The sequence below is a fragment of the Mytilus edulis genome, chromosome 9, assembly GCF_963676685.1.
Source record: "Mytilus edulis chromosome 9, xbMytEdul2.2, whole genome shotgun sequence".
Lineage (NCBI taxonomy): Eukaryota > Metazoa > Mollusca > Bivalvia > Mytilida > Mytilidae > Mytilus > Mytilus edulis.
This window is the reverse complement of record NC_092352.1, coordinates 11,047,248-11,065,479: the sequence shown is the minus strand read 5'-3', so window position 1 is coordinate 11,065,479 and position 18,232 is coordinate 11,047,248. Positions and strand designations below refer to the sequence as shown.

Below are 18,232 nucleotides of genomic sequence, written 5' to 3'. Positions count from 1 at the left end.
CATTTATTTTCGTGGGTATTAATTTTGGTGGATTGAGGAAAACTTGCAGTTTCGTGGATATTTGATTTCGTGGTTTTGCCTATCTCTGTATACAAAGCCTATAGAAAATTTGTAATTCGTTGAATGTTTGAATTCGTGGTTTAACTGTTCCCATAAAGCACACAACAATAGGTATTCTACAAATAATAATGAATCCGCAGTAAGAACTATATTAAACAAGAGATTGGTAACTCTATTTGATGGCTGTGACTATGAAAATATCATACAGCTCTCTTGCTATGTTTCAATCTTTAATTCCACATACTGATATACTGTGAAAGAATTTTTATTCATGGGGTACCAATTTTCGTGGTTTTCGTGGGTGACTTTATCCCTGAATTTAAGTGTCCAATGAAATAAAACAACCATTGTCCAAATAAAGACATGGAAAGATCACCATCGGTAGGTTTGACTTCTGATGTGGTCTAGTCTACGATAACATATTGAATAGCGCCAAATCTGAGAATACACTTTAATAGCAGTCACAGAACTACAACCGCATGCATGATTATACTCATTTAATCTTTAATAACCTAAAATGTACAACTTTTGTTTTTGATCGATGAAAGTCAGATTTCCAGTATTGATATGCTAGTATGATAAAGTGTTCATTTTATATCCTCATAGTTCTCGTACATATAAGAAATAATAATTTCATGCTGGTCTTGATTTTGATAAGAATTATTTGACAATTCAAGATACGTTTATAGCATTTGTTTATGTTACTGTTTTCTTTAGGTGACATGTTGAATGGCCTAATTAACACCTTTGATGATCTATAATCTGTTGATCACTTTATCATGGGTTAATAAGTGTTATCACTACGCTTTACACGACTCAATGTTTACTTTTGCAATTTCCTTCAATCCAGACTATTTGTAACCTTCGTTTCTAAAGACTTCAATTTTTCATTTTTTTTTATTTAGAAAACTAAAATCCACGAATTTAAAAACTCATGAACATGTAAATATTGCTAAAACCATGAAAATTGATACCCACGAATTAAAGTACTTTCACAGTAATCCTTCTCTTTTGATTTTCACATTCACAGATTACAGTGAGTTGACTGTTAGTGTTGCTCTCCACCAATTGCAACTCATTCAAAATTTTGACCAAATTGCAATTTGTTTTATTAAACCAAATTGTTCAACTGGTCAGAAAATTGAACAAATTGTTCAGTCAAAAGGTGATAAAATAAAATAAACTTACAATCCTATAAGACTTTAACTCCACTTTAATGATGTTGTGACAAAAATTAGTTTATCAGTTTGTATAGTTATATTATATTCATTTCCATGCTGAAGGGGAACTGTTTATTTTGAATTGCTATTAAATTGTCCAAACTAAGGTTTCATATAGTTTTTCTTTCTAAAAGTATTCTATCTATAATACTAAAATTACGAGGTCCAATTTGTCAGCCGTCATCACGTAAAAACGACAAATAAAAAAATTCAACTTTATATATAACTAATATAGTACAAAGGTGTAGATTAAAAATTACACCACTCCAGGCCCTTTTGTTTTCCACGTAATTAATATTGCCAATAATTAAGAAGTTCCGGGTCGAGTCTGATACCGATACCAATAGTATATTCACCTGTTACCGATTACCTTATCTGTACGTACCGCATCTGACAGGCGCACCACCAAACGGTGTATTCAGGATTAATATGTTATATAGTATTACATTGGTCATAATCACAGGGTTGACACTACTTAATTGTCAAATTGTTACCTATTGTAGTATTTTAATCAGTTAGACTTTCTAAGATAACAATACGAATATTAAAAATCTGGACTAAAATAAGGCGTATAGGTACAGTTTTCAATTTGTTAGCGGGCATGACGTAAAACAGCGAATCAAAGAATTCAACTTTATTTATGACTAATATAGGACAATGCTGTTGATTAATCAAAGAGCTGAAAGCTCTGAAGAAAAATGACGCCACTGTCTCTAATATTGGGATAGTTTTTATGCAAGTCTTGATTTTCACATACCTTAATTAGTTAAACAATGCAACATGTCTCGCAAGCATATAATTGATACTTGTATATGAGTGTGTGTGAAGTGAAGGTGACAACTGGCTGTTTTTTTAAGATAAATGAATAGGTCAAGACTACCTGAATTTGTACAAATAAATACCGTAGAAAGGCTTGTATATTTCTCACTGGTACATAGTCTGAACCGGGGTCCGTTCGCGCCCCATTCACATTTGCCCCCACTCATGTTCGCCCCTTTCACTTTCACACCCTACATGTTCGCACCCAATCTTAATTGGTTTTGTGTTTAATAACTCTGTAAGCAAGTGTTTTCTTATAAGTATAATTGTTGTCATTGTCTCAAAATAAAGTGTTGATCATGTTTTGGATAGGGTATTGTTAAAAATAATAATAATCCTTTCTAAATAAAGTGGTATTTTGTCAACGTTTTATTTTGTGTTGAATAACTCTTAATCATGTTTTGGTTAATGTATTGCTATAACTTTGTTTCATTGACTTGTTTCAAAATGAAGTGAGATTCTGACTATGTTTTTTTCTGTGTGTTGAATAAATTTTATCATGTTTTGGTTATAATAGTGGATTGCTATATTTTGGTTCCTATATTTTATTGCTTCGTTGTTTCAGATCAAAGGGACCAAGCTGTTAAAAACAATTATCTTTTGTGTTTTTCCTTTAAAATCTTCAATGTTTTACTCATATCAAGTTATAAATACATTCAGTATTTACACCAAAGCAATTTAAAACAACAATCATGATTTTCCAATTATTCAACTTGAATTTGAATTAAAATTGGGCGCGAATGAGTAGAGTGCGAACGGACCTTGGGTGCGAACGTGTAGGGTGCGAAAGTGTATTGGGCGCGAACAGACCTGATACCACAGTCTGAACCCCCTTCTCCCACAAAATATTAAGTAAATAATCTTTTTGTTACTGTTATCAAAGGTCTAATGAAACTCAGGTAATTTCAAACATTTGTCAAAGAATTCTAGTCAAACCAGCACCTGGTTAAATTGGCACCTGGACAAATCAGCACCTGGTTAAATCGACACCTGATATAGTCAATTCGTCACCCATGTTAAATATATATTTTTAACAGTATTTTAAGCAAAAAGAGTAAAAATAAGAAAGGGGTTGCCAGAATTTTTTCAGTATTTAAGCAAAAAGAGTTAAATACTAACTTTCACATTTTTGGGTGTTCATGTACATTTTGTATATATATTTATTTTTCTCAACTAAATGACTTTTTTGGTGTATTTTCAATGTAATATATATGAGTAGTCCAAATAATTATTACGTCTGGCAAGGCTTTTTTAATTTTATTCTGGGACACCTTCCTATGACCGCAAGGCTATGTTAATTATTTTCTGGGACGCCTTCCTACGAACGTCGTAGGAAGGCGTCCCAGAAAAAAAATAAAATATCCTTGCCAGACGTCATAATTATTTGGACTAATACATGAGATATTGGATATTTTTATGCATTATTTTAACCAGTTGAGCATTTTACGGGATTTTTGGTTTAATGCTGTTTAAACTTTACTGAAAAAAAACAACCTTAAATTTGCTAATTATTTGGCATGAAAGTTTGATTTATTGAAAGGGACTCATAGTTTTCCATTTTATTTTAATAATTGTCTAATTGTTAGAACAACAGTTGGGTAATAAGGGCTTCGTTGTTTACCTTTATACACAACAACATATTCACTTTGGTTTCCTTGTTTACCTAAATACACAACAACATATTCACTATGTACTTGGTAACAGTTATTAATTAATTGAATAGAAAATATTATAACAAATATTATTGGATGCCGAATTGACGTCAAATAGGTGCCGATTTGACTAGATGCCAATTTAACCAGGTGCCGACTTGACTTGTACGTTTCAATTCCTCTGCGATCGTTTGCGGTATTTTCTTGAGAAAACCTATTTTCCATCATCAAAGAGAAGAAACTGCTTGAAAATGATTCTGGAACGCTTCATGATTGTAAAAATAAGTTTAATTCACTCAAATAACAATTTTGAAACTTGCGATGTTTAAACAGGAAGTTTCAAAAGCACGTGTAAAAGAAGAAATTAACCGGTGAGAGTGGAAATCCGTACATGACAGATATCACTATAGTACGACTTTGAAAGTAAAACAGTTCCATCCTTTTGTAAAACAGTCTTTAATACACGGGGGGGTCTCAACATGGGATTTTGGGTACAGGTGTGCAGCTGGGATTTTAAAAACACCCCCCATTCATATATTGAATAATTGTGAAATCCCTACCTATACATATATTTCACAGCGAAATCATAACCCATTCATATATTTTATGACCCATTGATATATCACAATCGGTCAATTACTACCTATTGATATATTTCCTCGGTAAAATTGCACCCCATTGATATATTTGACGGATCAAAAAAGGGACCCATTCCAGCGGCACATATGTATATACCTTTATATAGGAAGAGACCCCCCCCGTGCTTTAATATACCTATCACATTAATGTTTGAAGGGTCTTAAGCTTATTCAAACCATATAAGTCGGTATGAAACATCAAAACGGAATGAACAATAACCGATTACGTTTTGTAGTTTACAAATTCTAAACTGGTTCCCGTCAAACTACAACACTTTGTTCGAGTGTAGTGGAATACAAGCAGAAACCAGTTAGTTTGTATAGAATTATGAAACCGAGTGTAAACTGGTTCCTGGCTGATAACTACATCATGCATAATGATAACACAAGCAGATTCCAGTTTGTATGGAAAATAGTAAATACGAAACCAAGCGCGGTAGGCAGAGAAATGTAATGAAGTTCAGGTCGGCAGTAATGGAACAATGACTGCGTCATTTTCCCAAAAAGTACTCCATTCCAGGACCTTTTGTTTTCCAAATAATTAATATTATCAATAATTGATAAGTTCCAGTTCGACAGGTTCAAACAGAAAGATTTGAAAGTGGAGAAAACTGTGTATCTTATAATCGGCATGACTTTATCAAATGACAATACTAATACTAAAATAAGGCTTGCGCATAGTTATATACTTTAATTCAGTCACGGACCTGCGATATCACAGGTGTGTTCTAGTATTTATAAGAATCAGACATTATATGAATTAAAACATTTCATATTCAGTAAAATATGTGTAAAATTGCAATATATGTTTGTAGGAAGTTTCCATGGGGGAGATAATAACTTTTCTTTCAAAAAGTCTTTATTCAAAAGAATAATATTTTAAGTTATCTCCCCTGAAAATTTATCAATAGCATATTGTTATTTCACACACATTTTACTGAATATATGATGTTTTATTTAAAATAATATCTGATTCTTATAAATATAGAATACTTTTAGAAAGAAAAACTATATGAAAGCTTAGTTTGGACAATTTAATAGCAATTCAAAATAAACAGTTCCCCTTCAGCATGGAAATGAATATAATATAACTATACAAACTGATAAACTAATTTTGTCACAACATCATAAAAGTCTTACAGGATTGTAAGCATGTTATATTTTATCACCTTGCACTTTCATGACTTGGTTGTGGTTTTCTACAGCAGTTGGTTCAAATTTCTGACCAGTTGAACAATTTGATTTTAAAAAACAAATTGCAATTCGGTCAAAATTTTGAATGAGTTGCAATTGGTGGAGAGCAACACTAACAGTCAACTCACTGTGAGTGAGGCAAACAAATGAATACATGTACAATACCATGAAGTCCTAATTTCTGATGGACTTGTTCTATGATGTCTGTAGCAGTTTTCTGATCTCCAGCTTTGGATAGTTGATTAACAACGATACCAAGGGTAAGTAATGCTCTCTGATACAGTTTTTCAGTATACAAGGATTTTGACAGATTGCCTCTTCTGAAACATATATCCTCAATGGCAGATACAATACTCTGAAAAATCATTAAAAATATTCTGCTATCCAGCTTTTACATCATCAATATTGCCAAAAAAAATTATTATAGATCATTTATGACTAGTATGTGTTAATCCTTATGACAGTGTTATTCCAAGGGGCTTTGCACTTTCACAATATAAAAGGGCATTTTTCTCTTCAAGTTGCATTTTAAATTTATTCCTTCGATCAGATCATAAGATTTCACTTAATTTAAGGAAACTGAAACAAACTAGCCGTTTAGTGCAATACTCAGTCATTTAAAGTAAAGTTCAGTCAATGATATTAGATGCAGATTAAAATAAGAATTTTACATACAACTATTGTAAGATGAAATATTGCAACCATCTCATTTATTTTGGAAAATATTACTGAAGTTTGTTTTTTTTAATTAGCATTTCACTCCATCTGTGACAGATCATGATTTTTCTTCCAGAACTCACAACTGCAGCATTCTCAGTGATGCAGGTGGGAATAAAGGTAATGAGCAGGATAACAAAGATAGTTAAAAATAAATGGAGAATGTGCCATGTACACAGATGATGTCCCTGCTTGCATATAACATAAAAAAGGGACATAACTCTAGAACGGTATAAGTGATGCTACTTAAATTCAAACTTGACCTGTTGGAAAGCATCAAATAAAGGAGAGAACAATATTTTAATTATTTTCATACTAGGTTGCACTAACAATATATTTAAACTTTTTAGTATTACCTGATGTGGTGGTTTACTGAACTCTGGTATATGTGAAAACAATCTCATAACAAGCTCAGGTTGTGGTTCTTCACAGTAAATAATGAAATTGGCTAGCAAAGTCTCACTAAGATCTGTACATAGACTTGCAAAGGCATCAATCATAATCTCAGTTTTCTCTTGGTCACTTGAGAGACTGAAACAAATTCCATATCATAAATACATTTTTTGAGACAAGGTGTGTGAAAGAAGGATTATAAGAGGGTGGTAAAGGGTGGTACTGAACACGGAAACACGTGAAATAAAAATCGCAAAAACGTAGCACGAAAAATAAAAATCGGGAAAAACGAAGCACGATAAATAAGATCGTAAATATTAAGGAAACAAGTACCAGAAGTTATATCCAGCCGTTCTTGTAGATCATGCAGCCATTAGTAATGAACATGAAGACCTTGCGGTCACCTTTTCGCGTCCGCTACTTGCATCTTTCTTGATAAAAAAATTGAATTCATAGACTAGCAATTTGATGGACTTCATTAATACCATACATATCGCAAAAGCAAAAGTAGAATGGTAACAATATATACATCAATTTCTATAAGTTTACACAAGTTTCAAAAGGTATTATACCACACTGACTTTTTAATCAAATTCGGGTCCTGCACGAGAAATTAAGAGCACTGACACGAAACACGGAAAATAAATAAGGGGAAACACGAAGCACGCAAATCGAGCCAAACACGAGAAAACGAGAAATAAAACGTTAAAACACGAAAATACGTGAAATAAAAAGGCCGAAAACGTTGCACGAAAATAACCCTTTACCACCCTCTTATAAGCATAAAGGTTATGAGGTTCTAAAGAAACATAAATACAAATATGAACAAGATTTCTATGAAAAATGAAATTACTATGCTGAAATAGGCCCCAGATTATTGCAAGTTCAATAACTCCAGTTGAAAAAGTATATAAGGTCACAAAAATATGATGAACAAGAATGTGTCCAAAGTACACGGATGCCTCACTCGCACTATCATTTTCCATGTTCAATGGACCGTGAAATTTGGTAAAAATATCTCATTTGGCTGTAAGATTAGAAAGATCATATCATAAGTAAGATGTGTACTAAGTTTCATGTTGATTGGACTTCAGCTTCATCAAAAACTACCTAGACCAAAAACTTTAACCTGAAACGGAACAGACGAACGGACAGACGAACGAACGAACAGACGAACGAACAAACAGACGAACAAACAGACAGATGGACACACAGACCAGAAACCATAATGCGCCTCTACTATCGTAGGTGGGGCATAAAAATAGTCAAACAAATATGGAAACTTCAGATCATGAATTTTGTAAGAAAGGTATAATATATAATTCCAATTAAAACCACACATTAAAATCAAAATACCAGTATTGTTGATCAAACCATAGTACAATTAATGTAAAGTGTGGATGTATTAATATGACACATTGATATAGTTCCTAGTGTAGATTTCTTATAAATGGTCATCCTTATGTAAAAGATGTGGTATGAATGCCAATCAGACAGCTGTCCATCAGACACCAAATAACAAAGAAGTTATAACTCTAGGTCACTATATGGCCTTTCAACAACGAGCAAAGCACATACCACTATAAAAAAACCCTGCAATGGTATAAAGTCAAGTTTTCTTTAAATAAGTTATATATTTTAGCTATTTATATCAGTTATCCTTCCAAAAGAAATACTTTTATATATCTGTGAATCATCTGATCATCTGAAGCAACTTACAATGGTGTTTTAGTAGTGAAGTATTCTCTAGCTATTCCTGTAAGATGATTATCAGGTAACTGTACTAAGGCTTCTAAAATGTTGTGGAAGCATGTGGAAACCTCAGCAGATCCTGCAAGATTGAATTATGTTATCATATTGTAGTATCTGCTATCTCTGGAGATATTTTAAAATCAACAAGCAATCATATAATTATTTTTCATATTCTTGAATAATGAAAATAGTAAAAGTATCATTCCAGGTGTACATGAACCTTTTTGGCTGTTTCAGATGGTTTGTTGAAAGGAAATTAATTTTGAGAATTAAAATCATCAACCAATTTACAAGTTTTTGTAAAATAAATTTTTATACAAAAGATTTTAACAATTGATTGTCACTGATTGTACAACCAATAGTAAGTTGTTATACACAAACCTTCATCTGGTTCTTGCCTAATACAGTTTACTTTTTTTCTAATGGTTTCTTTCAACTTGTAGATTTTTTGTGCATTATATTCCTTCCGTTCAACCTAAAAAGAAGTATTTAGTATTAAACAAGTATTTTCAACAATAATAAATAAGTTTGGGACTCTTTGTGGATTGTTGTTCACATGAGACAGTGCTCTCTGTGTTGAAGGCTGTAATTTTACCTATAATGGTTTACTTTCACAAATTGTGACTTGGATGGAGTCTCATACACCTTATCGCTAATCAGGGCTAACCCAGCCGCTTGAACTTTTGACACATACAACAATCACTTTTCCTTTGTGGCATCAGATCTTATGTTTTATGACGTCAAAATGTTATGGGAACCTATGTGATATCTAGTCATGGGGGACAAATAGTGATAAAGTGTATTGTCTCATTGGCACTCGTACAATGTCTTCTTATATATATTAATAGAATCAAACAAACACTGTTTAAATGATAACAGCATTGCTACCTTCCATGAGAAAGATCTCCCCTCAGCAGGAACAGCTTATGAGAAGATTGTGTGTGCAATTATTTTCAAACTTAATATAAGACCTGTACATTACATGTCGACAAAACACCAATATAAGTTAATAAATATACTCTATTTTGGCTTTGATGTATTTTCAGCCGCAACTGCATTCAAGTACAGGATTTTATCGTTGTGTTGAAGACCATATGGTGCCCTCAGCTGTTTTCTGCTCTTTGGGTCAGTATGTTGTCTAGAACTCTTTGAAGGATACCCGATTTCCATTCTGACTTTTACTATTTTAGTGTATAAAACATATTCAACTTTTCATTTAAATTTTAAGGATTATATGACTTTAAGACTGACTTTTAAAAGGCTCAGTTCAAGGAATGAACATATAAATATCCGAGATGAACCTTACATCACCAAAGTGTATACTATCAGTAACAATGTCATCTACAGGTCTGTAGGATTTTTCCTTGATTTGTTCTTTCTTCAGAAATTTTAACTCTCCTTTGTTTGAAGCCGACATTGTAGGATTTTCTGTAAAATGAAATGGTGACTTCTATTAGTAATTTCAGTTAAAATTCAAATCCTTTTTATTAAAATAGACTCATCATAGCTGACTATCAATGTCTCGATGTCTACAAATCAAAGAAATAAAAATCAGATGGTTTAAAACTTGATTATTGCTTTCATAATTTCTAAATTCCAAAACTTGAATGAATGTTTTAAACTTTTCAAAAAATTGCCTTCTAAATTAAATTCATCTCCAGGGAAAGAAGATGTGTAAAGGTTTCAGTTAAAACTAGGTAAAACAATATAAACCTTATATATCTATGCTAACCAGTTTGATAATTGAATTTCAAATCAAAATACATTAACTTTTATTTATTTATTATGGTCAAAATTTCTCCACCTTTCCAAAAATTTTCCTATAGGTTAAAGATTGCTGTACATGGAAGTTGATATTCTTAATGTATTTCATTCCAATTATTCAAAAATCTCTTAAAAATATCAAAACATTTGCAGTGACGTCAGAATGTGTATTAAAACTGTTTCATTCCTAAAACCAGTTGGATTGTAGAATGATTTTTTTGTCACATGTTGAAAAATATCCTGTCAGCATCAATTCTAGTACAAGAATAATACATAAAGGTTTAGTAAGTATTCAGATTTAGCAATTTTCCAATGAAAGAATATTGACAAAGAATTTTGTAATCAAGCATAATCAAATTTAAGGTAAAAAATGTAATGTTTATCATTAGGTTAGGATATCTGGGATTGAATGGTTTCCCTTGAACAATTTTTTTATAAATCAGTGCACAGGCTTGTACTGAAATTTAATCTTATTCATTTTGCTCCAAAAAAAATCACCATATTTGGGTCAGTATAATGCCTACCTATATTTAGTGATCTTTAGTGTTTGTATAACTCAATTCCAAATAGGATACTAAGTTCAAGATCAAGAGACACTTCACAATTAAAGTATTGGAGGTCAGTTTTCATTAATATATTTGTTTATTAATTCAAAGAATGAATTTGAATTTTGAATCTTTTGTTTAAAAATTCAAATACTGACATTATATCAGACAGATTTTTTTATGCACATCTCTTTGTAATTGAGATATAGTCCAGTCAGACTAAGTTTGAACCTTAAACTAATTGCAACAAAAAATGTTTTAGTTCTAATCTATAGAATTAAGCCCCAAATGTACACATAAAAAAGTCCCTTAAAATCTTACTGTAGGAAAACTCTTATTTTGAATTTTTAATTTCTTAGTGAAATTAACATTGGGAAGGGAGATAATCCTCTGCACATGAAGTGTACAAAACCGAAATGTTATGGTTATGTCAAATTTTTTTGCACATTTTTCATTAAAGAAATTGCAAATATATGGCTTTGAAACTATTTTGAAAAATAATGTAAATACTTGGTATTGTTTATATCTGTTAATTATATTTGTTCAGCATCTACTTTGTTTAGTGAAACTTTACACCACAAAAAAAGAAGAATATATGCTTAATTAGTTTTATTCAATTTGAGATTCTTTACCTTGATATGCTGAAAAATCTAATAAATGGTCAACTAATGAATTATGAAATCTAGGTTGTAGCTTGATATATAACATATGAAAACACATTAAGAGTTGTTTTTCATACTCTAAAGACCACTAAAATATCAAGAATCCATACATTCTGTTGAAGAGAAGTGGTAAAGTAATAATTTTTTATCGATATTTCTGCCTTTTTTGCAGAGCTATCTTCAATATCAATTCAAATCTCCATTGGAAATTTAAAATCATGATTTTTTTAGTTTTCCTCAAGTTTTTTTATGAGTATATTTGAGGTATATTGCTTAAGATTAAAGCTGAAAAATCTTCTGTTACAATACTTCAAGGTTAGGATCAAATTTATACTAGATTGACTGGGCTACCTGCAAAAATGCTGTCAGATGGAACCCTGTGAATAACTATATGATATGAACAATCATATAAATGTTAGGGAATGTTACTGGATGTGCCTGTGAAAAAATAATTTCAATAAAATTCAAAGATTGTTAATCATTTTCATAATGAAAAATAAAGCTTATTCAGAAAAAAACCAGCTTAAAATCAGAATTACTTTTTTTAATTCTAGTAAATAGATTCATAAAACAACTAATAAAAACATTTGTTCAATAGTCTTGTGTACATACTAAAATTTAACATTAGATTATGATATGCATGTTTAATCTCACCCATGTCATTGAAGTCATTCACAGCTTTTACTTTCCTCATGTTCTTTTCGGCATCAAAACTAAAAGTATAATAAAATGTTGAGCAATTTAATAATGGCCTTTAAGATCTACCTTTTTCAATTTTTATAAAAAGAGTTCAATTCCTTTTAAATTGATGAAATGTGCCATCTTGAAATTATGCTGAAAGCAACCTACAAATTTCAAAAGTATTTGGTTTTACCATGCCAGGGAGTTGAACCCACTACCTCCTGCACTTGACGCGATTACTCTACCACAAGACCATATAGGCAGTATGCATTAGCTAAATATGCAGTTATGCTGTCATAAAATATCATTTTTACATTTTTCTAATAGCAATTATAATTCATTGTTTGTGTTAATCATATTATTCCTGTAACCACCACTCCTATGGAGCTACATATATAAACTTTTTACATGTCCCACTTCTAACATTGCCTAGTTTGTGGACCCATCCCACTTTTTCAAAATCCTGGATCTGATCTGCTGTCTAATTGACATATTCATATTTTGACCAAAAAATATACAGCACAAAATCATAAAAATAATCTATCACATTGTCTGCATAATAAAAATGTTTTTCCTTTCTTGTAACTAACTCTGGTGATATCTTTGGAGATGTAAATTCTTCGTCCACCACAACTCTTTTAACAGTTCCAAGATCAAGATCAAAATGTAAAACCTGAATAAAGATAAAGACATCATAGCAAACAGACTGTCAGAGTATAAATTATGTTTGGCTTATGGTATCTTAATACTGAATCTGTTTAAATTATGCCAATAAAAATGTTGAGTACAAATCTGGGATTATGAATTCATGATTATGACGATAATGTATTTCTGTTTAACATCCAGTGGCAACTATTATATACTGTAAGCCAACTTATTTTTGTAGATACTTTATTTCGCTTTTGACCTTTTCTAGTCCACTTTGCAGCTATTTAAGTTTTGCAATTTTCAAATATATATGATGTAGTTTAAGAAGGAAAGGTCTAAGTTTTACATTTTTGCAACACTTTATATATTTTTTTTCTACTCGCAAAAGTCACAAAAAATAAAGGTGCTAGTTCACAAGGTAACAGTTTGCTGTTTGGTTGATGGATTATAGTTTTTTTTTTTATCTTCTCAAAACAAATATGTTATACCAACCTTGTGATGTACCCCTTTTGCATTAGGTATAGGGTTACTTTCTCTAGATTTCTTAAACTGGATCCCATCTGCAGTCTTAATAACTGAGTATGAGGCAGTGTGATGACCTATGATAAAGTTGTTTTGAGATTAGAGCAAATATAAACATTGGTGAAATTTAAAAAAAACATTATTTTTGTTTGTTTGTCTTAATCAAGACTCTGCTCAACAATTAATAAGCAGATCTGAAAAAGCTGTAAATACAGCTGTTTCGATGTCACGGAATAGAAGTTCCTTCATAATCATGATAATATAAGTTCCAAAAGGAAAAAATATTCTGGAATATTAATTACACAGGAATAAATATTACAGTATTACATGTTCCTAACAGAATAAATGGTATATAATATTTGTTCCAACAGGAATAGATATTCTGACAATGTTTATAACAAAGTTTCCATTGGAACTTCTGTTAGATGGAACAAATATACGTTGACATCAAAAGCCAAATCACTTTTAGGGAGATATATAATATTCATTAATTAATCTATACTGTATAGCTTGAAATGACTTGTGATGGTGTCAACTACATCAAATAAAAACAAACCTACACAAAATTCTTTAAACAATTTACTTTAGAAAAGGGAAAAAAATCAAAATGTCATTGATCCTTAATCATTTTAATACAATGTTTTAAAAAATTAGTTATTTCCTTTAGAGCTGAAATCTAGTAATTAATAAGTATTTCATCAAATTAATCCTAGGGGAAGGACTTTAACTGAACAAGGAGAAAAGCTAAAATTGTGAAAATCAAACTTAACCTGTAAATTGCCATGATAAAACAATACACCAAATATCAAATCAATATCTTTTATGCTGCTGAAATCAGCAAATAATAAATAAAGGTGTGTCAAACTGTTTGTTGTTTACATCTCCAAAATGCATGTGCAAAGAAATAATAAACTGTGAATCAATCATTAAGAACTGGACAAATCTCATAAGCCTGGATGTGAAAAATGACTATTAGTTCGCTTATCTTCATTGAGTTGTTCTCTAAATAAAATACTTACCTTCATTTCCATATTCCTGGGTTTGATATGTCCAATCACTAACAGCTTCATTGTCCTAAAACCATAACAAAAGTGAAAATCAAAGCGCTGTAAACACTGGAGGCGTTTAACCAAAAACCATGGCAAATGAAATTATGGAAACTGTGGCAATGTTGCTTCAACATTAAACATTCATATATAGTACAATAATGTTTATCTAATGAATCAATTATTAAGGCAAATAATTTATATGTTATAAATTTCAAAAGCAATGCATATATCAATGTATAATATTTTATGGTGAGTCTGCAGTGGTACAAGTTCGCAAGGATTACAGTTGCTCTACTTGGTAGTTAACATTGGTTTTAGTTGACTGCTAGTAGTTCAAGTTGACTTATTACAAACATGTTATAGTATGAATGGACTGGTTTCCCTGAACAGAAAACGAAGTTTGTGTTCTATAGTACAAAAGTAATGAGACACAAATCAGACAAATGTTCACTATTACAGGGATCAAAGGTGAGGTCTGACTGACCTGCCCATAGTAAATGTAAATGATTCGTTATTTTGTTTTGTTCCATACATGAATATACAGTTAACTCTAGTTGTCTCGAACTCGGTTGACTCAAAATTTCGGATGAGTCAAAGTTTTCACTTGGTCCGGAACTTTGTTCCATATAAATGTATGTAATTCGACTCCTGATGAGTTGAAATTGGATGAGTTGAAATTTCGGTTGAGTTGAACTAATTTGATCCCACGGTTAACAAAAGCATTCAAAATTCATTATTTATCTCGAACTCATAAACATATGTCAAAACATGACCTCCGGCAATTATTTAAATGGATTGAAGAGTTAATCTGACAATACACATGTAATTAAATTTCCAGTCACTGACCACTCTATTGATTTATGACATGCTATTTCCACGAGTGTTTACCTGAGATTATCTTTTAAAGAATTTTTATAAATAATTAGTGTTATTTCAAACGGGATAGCACATCCTAATTTTTACGGAAATGTTGTTAACTGTGCCCGGAAATTTAGAAATGATCCATGTAAACTTGTCGCTCCTTTAAATAAACTTATTCTAAAAGGTTACCTATTCAACACTGTAATAAGATCATTGAATATTATGTTTATTGGTATAAATATTGAATTTGTTATCAGTAAATTAAAAGCTAACTAAATATTACTAGTATGTTATATACATATTCATGGATCTACAATCTGTTGATACCTATAACTTGGCATTACACAAGGTCACGTTTTTTTCTGGCTGTTTATGAGGTCTTTACACTAAATCCATTGAATGTTGGAAGTGTACAGATTGATAGTTTAGTCTTAGATACATGATCTTTTTAATAGTTGTTAGTGGCTTTGAACTAGCTGTCAGATAACTGTGAGTACTCTCAGATCAGTTTATTGTGTCTTTTTGTGTCGGGATGTGTAAGTACCCAGCCACGTCCACTTGTATTTTGGTCCATCTAATGAGTTAAGCCTTTTTCAACTGATTTTTATAGTTCGTTCTCATGTTGTACTGTTATACCACTGTCCCAGGTTAGGGGAGGGTTGTAATCCCGCTAACATGTTTAACCCCATCACATTATTTAAATATGTGCTTGTCCCAAGTCAGGAGCCTGTAAATTCAGTGGTTGTCGTTTGTTTATGTGTCACATATTTGTTTTTCATTAATATTTTTACTTAAATTAGGCGGTTAGTTTTCTTGTTTGAATTTTTTACATTGTCTTATCGGGCCTTTTATAGCTGACTACGCGGTATGGGCTTTGCTCATTGTAATTTGTTGAAGGCTGTACGCTGACCTATAGTTGTTAATGTCTGAGTCATTTTGGTCTTTTGTGGATAGTTGTCTCATTGGCAATCATACCACATCTTCTTTTTTATACCTGTAGGTAGATCGTCATATGTTGATCATCTGATACTTATAGATTATAGTTGATCATCTCAACTTGATTGCATTTGTTCGTTATTCACTTGAAAAAGATAGAAGGAAAAATGCTCAAAATAGCGATTAAATCATTGCTGAGGGGGAGATCTCCCACTTTCAACAGGTCAGGAATAACATCCTATTGGTGGATTATACCTCAATTGACGTATATTCCACCAATTGAGGTATATTGGTATAGACCAATTAACGTATAATGCAATTTTTGTGTTGTAAAATGCTAGTGTGAGATAGGAGCATGATTTTGCAACTTGCAACCTATTTTATGACCCTTATTGGGTCCTCCGAAAGTTTTAGTTTTGTCAAAGCCTGCTGCATCTCTTGAGAATGCATGTGTACAACAATTCTTTTGTTGAAACATTTGTACTATTGACCATGATTGACTTTTGATAATAAAAGTCAAGTATTAACAAAGAGCTCCATTCACCTGTGTAATGATATTGCTATATCATCTGGTCAATGTTTACGTTTATAGAGACTCCGCCTATCTTATCTTGATTGACATTATAACAGTTACACGTGCTTAAAGTTCATTGACTTTATCTATATATAACACACTGGGGTTTTATAACATGGGCAGTTCTATATCATGTAGTCTTATAATAAACATGTATTAATTATATGGATTAACTCAATTGGCCTCTGACAATGGTAACTTAACATGGTGTCAGATGTGAAAACGACTTTAAAATAGTTAATAGCAAATGCTATCGTTATTGTTTGGTGGGGAAAAGATAAAAGAAAGAATGGATGGTCATTTCAAGCAACCACCAGAAATGGATTTTTCCCATGAAGATAACCTATCCGAAAAATGGAAAAGGTGGAAACAAACAATGAGCTTATACCTAGAAGTAGCTATGAGTGAAAAAACAGAAAAAGAACAGTGCAGAGCTGTTTTATATGTTATCGGGTTAGACGGCCGAGAAATTTATAATACTTTCAATTTCGGTGAAGGTGAGGCTGACAAACTTCAAGTGCTGTTGAAAAAATTCGAGGACTATTGCATCCCGAAGAAGAAGGTAACGGTAATTAGACATCGTTTTAATACACGCGTTCAAAATTCAAGTGAAAGTATTGATCAATATTTAACAGACCTGAAGTTAATTGCAAAAAACTGCGAATTTGAACACTTAAAAGATGGACTCATTCGTGATAGAATAGTTTGTGGTACGAACTCTTCCAGAGTAAAAGAACGTTTACTTCGAGAGGATGGGTTGACACTGGACAAAGCTGTTGGTATTTGTCGCGCCGACGAAGAATCTCGAAAACAGATGAAGACGTTGAATGACGAAGAACAAGTACACGCTTTGAGGAGGAAAACACAACACCAAAGAAATAACCGAAATGAAGGCTACGCAAAGATAGGTCTGAGCAGACGAGATCACGAGAAGCGAGGGTCGAATTCGAGTTTCAGTTGTGGAAAGTGCGGAACAACTCACGAGAAAAGAAACTGTCCTGCATACGGTAAAAAGTGCCATAAATGCAAAAAACCGAATCACTATCAGAAGTTCTGTAAATCAAAGTTTTCGAAAAGTGTTCACGGATTAGATGAATATTCTTCATGCGAATCGGACGGAGAAAATTACTTCGTAGGAGCAGTAAACAGAAAAACGGAAATCAAGGAAAATGCTTGCTTTACATCATTCAAATTGCAAGGTAAGACAGTACAATTTAAAATCGATACTGGTGCTCAAGTCAACATCTTACCGCTTTCAATTTACAAGAAATTGTCAAACGTGAAATTAAGCAAAACTTCCACTTCTCTTACTAGCTATTCAGGAGATAAACTCAAAGTTAAAGGAAAATGTTCGTTGTATTTGAAAGACAAAAACTGTGAATTCTTTGTGACGGACACAAATCAATCTCCGCTATTAGGATTCAAGGCGTCAAATGAGTTAGGTCTTATTCATGTTATTATGACGGTACAAGCAGACGTTGACGATCCTGTCAAATCGTTTCCGAAAGTCTTTACAGGCTTAGGATGTTTAGAAAAACCTTACCA

At 32.0% G+C, this 18,232-nt stretch overlaps 1 protein-coding gene and 1 long non-coding RNA gene across 2 annotated transcripts in view; both read right to left on the bottom strand.

The window, feature by feature from the left end:
- Positions 1-6,811, bottom strand: part of LOC139489431 (uncharacterized) — a 61,032-nt gene extending 54,221 nt beyond the window's left edge. The window contains exons 1-2 of the mRNA XM_071275753.1: positions 6,657-6,811; positions 5,749-5,938 (exon numbers count right to left, since the gene is read on the bottom strand). Of these exons, the coding sequence (XP_071131854.1) occupies positions 5,749-5,938; positions 6,657-6,800 (334 nt within the window). The 5' untranslated portion in view covers positions 6,801-6,811. The remainder of the gene's footprint in view (positions 1-5,748; positions 5,939-6,656) is intronic.
- A 2,938-nt stretch (positions 6,812-9,749) lies between these two features.
- On the bottom strand, positions 9,750-12,758 carry LOC139489506 (uncharacterized). The gene is made up of 3 exons (XR_011656192.1): positions 12,688-12,758; positions 12,071-12,129; positions 9,750-9,873 (listed from the first exon to the last, which is right to left on the bottom strand). It is a non-coding gene; the product is annotated as an uncharacterized lncRNA (long non-coding RNA).
- Between the last annotated feature and the right edge of the window lie 5,474 nt (positions 12,759-18,232).